At 42.0% G+C, this 7,621-nt stretch overlaps 1 protein-coding gene and 1 long non-coding RNA gene across 2 annotated transcripts in view; one reads left to right on the forward strand and one right to left on the reverse strand.

Moving 5' to 3' along the window:
• Window positions 1-508: 508 nt before the first annotated feature.
• Window positions 509-1,890, reverse strand: LOC106943465 (thioredoxin-interacting protein-like). Its single transcript, XM_015026778.1, has 3 exons — window positions 1,471-1,890; window positions 1,158-1,233; window positions 509-1,051 (listed from the first exon to the last, which is right to left on the reverse strand). Exons 1-3 carry the CDS (start codon window positions 1,724-1,726, stop codon window positions 895-897), a joined length of 489 nt encoding a protein of 162 aa, XP_014882264.1. The 5' UTR covers window positions 1,727-1,890; the 3' UTR covers window positions 509-894.
• Window positions 1,891-3,269: 1,379 nt separating this feature from the next.
• Window positions 3,270-7,621, forward strand: part of LOC106943466 (uncharacterized) — an 8,308-nt gene continuing 3,956 nt past the window's right edge. Inside the window, exons 1-2 of the long non-coding RNA XR_001423921.1 lie at window positions 3,270-3,281; window positions 4,527-4,530. This is a non-coding gene — a long non-coding RNA (uncharacterized LOC106943466). The remainder of the gene's footprint in view (window positions 3,282-4,526; window positions 4,531-7,621) is intronic.

A 7,621-nucleotide genomic window follows, 5' to 3' on the forward strand; every position in this document is an offset into this window, starting at 1 on the left:
TTGCTTTCCATTCCAATATCTGCTCTTCTATCATTTAAATTATCTCTGTTTACTATGTAGTCAACAGTTGTAGCTTCTGGCTCACCTGTGAGCCTTCAATCTTAAACTTGTGGCCGATTTAATGGCCACAAGTTTAGAACACAAGTTCTAGAAATTCAAAATTACGTGGTGGGATTTTGTGTTTTTGCAGTGCATCCTAACGCTTAAAGGGAACTTCTGAGACAGAAACGAAATCACAGAGAGCAGTGTGTTGCTGCTGGGGCTGGTTGCAGGAAACATTCAGACGGTTCAGAAAATGTTTGGAAAAATATAAAAGTCACCTCCTGGTCACCTCCTCCAGGTCTTATTCGATGTCTTTAGCAGCACAGCAACGTTCTCTTCCATCTATGTCATTAACGGTCATCGCTAGGGGCACCATTTTTAGGTGGAACAGTAAGCAGGCTAGGTAGAGGCAGTATATCTTTTATTTTGAAATGCCATTTTTGCACTGAAAATGTGAATTTTAGACTGATTACGATATAAAGGCTTCAACATGTGTTTCAAGTGAAAGATGCATTTTAGATGCAAGGTTTAAGTATCCACCATTTTCTACATGCATCATTTTTTCATGATATAATACACTGGAGGACATCCATCTTGCTACTACTGTATCAGGTCAGAAAATCTAAGTACCTATTTACCAAAAATACACTGAAATGGTAACATTTAGTTCATATGGCTTTTCTACCATTACTAAATTTAGTCTTAATAGGGATATTTCATACTATTTAAAAGAAGAATAATTCAATTCAATTGAAATTGACTGAAAAGATAGATAGAGATATATAATTTGTGGATTATGTGTGTGTTTTCACTGATTTGACTTGGATGACTGCAAAAAATATCTTATTCAGGTCAACTTACCAGCAGGTCTGGTGTGTTGATGTCCAGAGGTTCCTCCACCTCAAAGCATTTCTTGCACTCCAGAGTAGGTTGCTGTGGCCTCTCCATCAAGGCCTTTACATAATAGTGGACATAACCAAACTTCCCCTTGTATGAAGACACCAGCTGCCTGTGAGTAGAGAAATGAGCAATTCAAAAGGCAGGCTCTGTGCAAGAATTCAGTGGAGAAAGATGTATTCCATGTAAAAAAAAAAAGTGAATTCTGAGACTCTTACCCTTGCTGAGGAAGGTCAAATCCAAACTTGTACTCATATTTATTACCAGGCCTTAAGACAACTGAGCCATCGGAATCTGCAGAGAAGTTTTAAAGAGATTTTAATAACTCTTTACTGAGAAAATATTTGTTTCAATACAAGGTGGTGTTAAATTGTGCCCCACTCTGCCACTTCTTTGGCAGAGTTAACTCATGCTTTTCTTCATTAGTTAAAAACCGAAGAAAAAACAGCTACATTTAAAGTTCAATGTTTTACTGTTCCCCTGGAATATGGAAAATAATAAGTTAACATACAAAAGAGAGAAAGTCCGAACCTGTGGGCTGCTCGCTCAAATGCACGACTTCTTCATAGCGTAAGTACTCGGCCTCCTGGCGGCACCGTTGCTTGCCTTTAGCGTATTCCACTTTGGCGCAGCCCAGAGCCAGTATCTTCATTGCAGACACCCGAGTCACCTCGCTCACCTCTACTTCAATTCGGCCACACACCTTGTCCCCGCCGCAGTAGAAGGACTTGTTTGAATCCGATAAGGTGATTTGGAAGGTTTTCACCTTCTTCGTCATTGCCACCATAACTGCAATGTGATCCTAGTAATAGTCGATGCTATTAACGTGTACTTTTTTGAATAATAGCGCTTGAACGTAATAGAACCCTGTGTTACGCCGTTCACTTCCCTTTACTGTAAACAAAGACAGCGCAGAGGTTTTATATGACGCACCCCAGCTGAGCATGTGCCGCCAGGATGGAAGAAATGGCTCAGCGCGTGCACACTGTTCCTATTGGTTGAAAATCTTTGTTTGTCTCGGGTGTAGCCAATCAACACATGGAACCGACGCGTGGACAGTGCATGTTTCTGAGAACAGAGAGCGTGCTCAGCAGATGTCAGGAGAACAGGGATGTTGAAGGCAGACTGAAAGTACATTTGTAGTAAACACCCTGGAAGCTGAAAACTTTGAGACAAATGAGTCATTGTAGTTTCATGTGTTTTACACGTACACGTATGTAGGTGGTATCACCTGGTTGTGCTGGAAATATCCTCATTAGACAGTGATTATTAAAGCTTTTGGTTAGGAAGTACACCATACTTGTACAATTTTAAAATTAATTGGACAGGTCAGAAAATACACTGAAAGGTTTTATTTACACAAATATATTATTAAAATCCCTGTTATCACTGTTTGTCTATGGGCATGTGGTTGGAGTACGACAACCTATTTGGGAATGTCAAATAGGAATTGAGCTCATTGAACTTGTTTCTTTTTGAGTTTGTCCTTTAGGACTGGAGTTTTCCTTGTTTAACAAAAGTGGAAGTTAATACTTTAACTTAATTTCAGGAGCAGGGCCACGCCCAAACCACACCTCTAACTTTCCAAGCAGCCTATTTATACTCTGCCCATCCACTCTACTCAGTCTGTCGTGTTTCGTCAAACCCACCCTCCCTTACCCTTTACCTCTTTCATTTAACACTTCTTTATGCATAACCATGCATTGTTTTTTCCTTTCGCCGTAGGTTTCGTCTGGGGGCTCCTATATTTGCTCGGGAATAAATAAGAGGAACCGCCTCCCGGAGACATACCCCCACTCAGAGTGTCCACATCCCAAGCCTTCCGTCATTCTCCCAGACGACCGAATCAAGATCGTCCATCCCTCCATCCCTTCATCCCTCCATACTTTCATCCCTCCATCCTCTCATTCCCTCATCCCTCTCCCCTTCCTCCCTCTCCCCTTCATCCCTAATGCATTCATAAATAAGTCTTTAAACGCACAGGTTTGTGGCGTGGTCCTTCCTAGTGAAGCAATCTTTAGTTATAATATCATTGCAATAACATACAACACAGCTGTATTGTGATTGGTCCAGACAACTGTTGGCTGGTTGTATCATTAATATAATACATACATACATAATACAATACAGCATCACTTCAAATAAACAAAATAAAATCGTTTCTATTATCAGTTGTCTTTATTACCTTGGAATGAACAATTTCTGTTCTGGTGTAGAGCTGTATTAGCTTTTAAATACTGGAACAGACTGAGGCATACTGTTCCAGAGCTGATGACTTTAGAAAAGTAATGGCTGTAGAACTACAGCCATTTAAAACTACTGTATACTTTTTACAAAAATATGTGTTATGCATGTTAAAACTGTCGCCATGTCGTAACATCAGCAAATTATATGATGGTGATGATGGTGTCTGTAGGATGAGTAGAATGCCAGGGTGTGGAGGGGGGGGACTAAGCACACATCCCTGTGGTGAAACTGTGCTGAGCTTGAGAGAGGAGAACCAGTGGGGCCCCAAGTCTGTTGGTTTGAGGACAAGCAGTGAGGAAGTTTCTGATCATTCACAGGTGGATAAAAGCAGAGGAATAGTCCACAAAAAGTGTCTGCACATAATTCCCCCAATGTTCTAGGTGGGACATGCAATGTTTATGGCATCATTGGTTGACATATTTGCCCTGTGCAAACTGGTGGGGATCCAAAACAGGGCAGAGCAGGCGTTTGAGCAGCTCAGCAGCTTTATCTGCTGAGCTGAGCTGTGCCAGAGAAACATTGATAGCACAAGATTTCCTCCATCCGATACAGGTGATTTTTTTGGGTGTGCTTTCTCAAGTACCCAATATACTTGGTGTTCCTGTAGGATAAGGGCTGGAGAATCGTGAGACTGGCAGTGTTGTGCGGGAGTGGGACCATCCCATCTCAAATTTTTCAAAAACACAACATGTCAAACCTTGAGGCAGGTGGAGCAGAAGACCACCCCGGGTGCCACTCCTGTCAGCTAAGAACAATTTACACAGGCTCACTAGAATTGGACAACAGAAGATTGAAAAAATGTTGCCTGGTCTGATGAGTCCTGATTTCTGCTGTGACATTTGGATAGTAGGGTCAGAATTTGGCGTCAACAACATGAAAGCATGGATCCATCCTACCTTGGTTCAGACTGGTGGTGGTGCAACAATTGTGTGGGGGATATTTTCCTGGCACAGTTTTGGCCCATTAAGCATCATGTAAACACTGGCTATTTCCAGGAGGATAATCTGCCATGTCATACACTGTGAATCATCTCAGACTGGTTTCTTGAGCATGACAAGCTTATGGCATCTTAAGCTTGCATGGCTTATGATGCCATAAGCTTGATAGAGCACCTTTGGGATGTAAGTGGAACGGGAAATTTGCATCATGAATGTGCAGCCGATAAATCTGCAGCAACTGTGTGATGCTATCACCAGTTGCAGACCAGACCAGACTCTCTGAGGAATGTTTCCAGTACCTTGTTGAATCTATGCCACGAAGGATTAAGGCAGTTCTGAAGGCAAAAGAGGGCCCATCCCGGTATTGCAAGGTGTATCTAATAAAGTGGCTGGTGAATATAGTTTGGTAGATATTGTATGCCCTGCCAGATCTGCTGTAAATCTTTTGAGCCAATTGGACCTTCATTTTCAATATAATTTCTACTTTTGCAGTCTTGATGCTGCCTTAGTTGTAGCAGGCTCTGTCTCTAGATTTGAAATCTGCATTTCTGGCTTTCAACAGATGCTGGACTTCATTGCTTATCCATGGTTTTCAGTTGGATAAATTTTGATGTTTTTGCATGCTGTCATATTTTCAGTATAATTTTTGATATAACACAGTACAATATCTTCCAGGGACTGATGTGCATTTATGTTCCATTTGATGTGTGCAAAACAGTCTTGCAGCTCAGCCAGAACCCCATCTGGCCAAGTTTGAATAGTGTTGGTAGTGGGCCTGATTTTTTGCTTGACAGGGTTGCATGCAAGGAAGAGAAACAGTGACATGAGTAGAATATGAGCTGATTGATCCAGATGTGGGACAGGAACTTCTCTTTATGCTTGCTTAATATTGCAGTAGACTTGGTCTAATGTGTTGCTCCCTCTGGTGGCACACTGAAAATTCTGCACAAATTTTGACAACAATTTTTTTTTCTTTTTTAAAAGGTTTTATTGGCTCTAGTGGCCTTTATTTGATAGGAAAGTTGGTAATGAGAGATGGGGAAAGACATGCAGCAAAGGTCACCAGGCTGGGAATCAAACCTGCAATGATGACTAAGGCCTCCATACATGGGTTATGCTTAAACCCCTGTGCCACCACAGCACACCCTTGACAACAGTTTTTAAGCAAGCCTAATTAATTACGCACATGTTTGTTTTGTTTGGATTTTGTTAACTCCATTTACATACAGATGATTTTCACATACTTCGCAGAAGAGGTCTAAAATTTTCCCTCTGCCCCAACCTATGGAAAATATTCTAGATCCATCACTGTGTTCAACAAAATTGATGTGGGGGCAAGTTGTGGACAAATAACACCTTTCAAATTTCCACAGCAGTGGAAATTTGTCACAACTTCACAGGAATCTTGTTCACCTCTAAGTTGATTTTAACAGAAACTCAAAGCCTTCTACTTTTTTAAGAGGGATCTTGATACCATATAGATTCTGACTGACAAGTGGCATTTATGTTCCATTTGATGTGTGCAAAACAGAATACAACTGCATCAAAATGTAAGATTTTAGCACCTGCTCTAGCTTAATATTAACTCATTTTGATCATTTTGCACAGTGGCACTGTTGCCTTGCAGCAAGAAGGTCCCGGGTTCGATTCCCGGCCTGGGGTCTTTCTGCATGGAGTTTGCATGGTGGATTCTCTCCCACAGTCCAAAAACATGACTGTCAGGTTAATTGATTTCTCTAAATTCTCCCTAGGTGTGTGTGTGTGTGCATGGTTGTTTGTCCTGTCTGTCTCTGTGTTGCCCTGCGACAGACTGGCGACCTGTCCAGGGTGTACTTCGCCTCTCACCCGAAATGTTTGGCACCAGCAACCCTCCCGACTCCACTAGGGACAAGGGTGTAAAGAAAATGGATGGAAGTTTTACTTTTTCCACAGAAATTGAAAACATTCTATGTTGTGTTTTTTTGAGACACTGAGGAAATTAAAAATGGAACACTATAGTGACATTTTCTCTTAAGAATAGCGTACTCGGTTAGAGTATGTTTTATCAGACTTAAGCTCAAAGAGGCAGCTTAGGGAAAATCAGACATGGTGTTGTATTCTGCCCTACAGGACAGCACAACACCAGTGCTTTTGTAAGGGAATTATCTACAATTGGGCCATGATTTCCTCATGCCTTCTGTTGTTCTGACTTTGGCTGTAGTTTGTAATAAAATCCTCAACTGAAGTCCGGCCTGCAGAGCTTTTGTCCCTGAAGCAGCACATCAGCACTTTGAAGACTTCCACTGACACCACAGAAGTTTTTTTTTTTTAGATACAAATATTGTGTATAGATAATGTCGACCTGGCCATTGATTTGATAGTATCATTGAGCCTTCTGCTTCTGTTAGACTTACACTTATTTTTATTGTCATTGCACAAAGAAACATAAGTAAAATTGGCATGAAATGTCATCACTTGGCCACCGGAGCACACACAAAAACACAAGTGTGCCTATAATTAAATAATATGCAAATAATAATTACTATTTTCAAACAGTCTCAGAGAGTCTTCATGACGGGATTGTTGAGCAATCTGATGGCCAGTGGGAGACAACTATTTCTGAATCTGGCTGTTCTGCAGCGGATGCTACGGACTCTCCTCCCAGACAGCAAGCGGATGAACAGACCATGGAGAGGATGGGTGGAATCAGAGAGGATCTGGTTTGCTCTGGCTAAGCAGCGTCTGTGTGCAATGCTCTGGATAGGGGGGAGTGGAGCCCCAATGATCCTCTTGCTTGTCTTCTCCACTCTTTGCAGAGACTTCCAGTCTGAGGCCTTACAGCTCCCAGACCAGTTGGACATACTGCTGGTCAGCAGGCTCTCAATGGTTCCTCTGTAGAAGGTGGAGAGGATGGGAGGGCGGAGCGAAGCCCTTCTCATTCGTCTCAGATGTTATCGCTTTGTGATAGCTTTTAGCTGCCTCATTGAGGATATAACCAGGGGTGAAGGGGGTAGGGGGTACGGTAGGGTACTGCGTACCCCTAAAAGATTTAGTGGGGGTACGCAGTACCTGCAAGAGAGGGGAGCGGCTGTCAGCTGTAAAAAATCAACAGGTTCACTGTGCTAATTAGTGAGTGCACCCACTAATTAGCCGAGACTGATTAGTTTTTCAAGAACAATCTAAAACACGATTTAATCAGTTAATAAATAACTTTTTTCCCATTTCATATTGTTTCTGAACTGTCCGTGCTTTGCTAGAGCAGGGCTGCAACACGTCGATCGGGGAAGATTTTGAGTCGATCTCGGCATTAGGTGACAAACTGAACGCCGCCAGGACGCTGAGACCAGCACGTCTTCTGACTGGCTTAAAACGTTCATAACTTTATTAAACAACAACAACAAAAAATCAACAAAACGTTTTAAACTGAATGACCCAACAACAATAATAGGGTGCGTTCACACTGCAGCCTGAAGTGACTCAATTCTGATTTTTTTGCCGGGCCGTTCACACTGCCAGTA

Source organism: Poecilia latipinna, unplaced genomic scaffold, assembly GCF_001443285.1.
Source record: "Poecilia latipinna isolate Pla-1442-1.1 unplaced genomic scaffold, P_latipinna-1.0 Scaffold5328, whole genome shotgun sequence".
In the NCBI taxonomy this organism is placed as follows: Eukaryota; Metazoa; Chordata; class Actinopteri; order Cyprinodontiformes; family Poeciliidae; genus Poecilia; species Poecilia latipinna.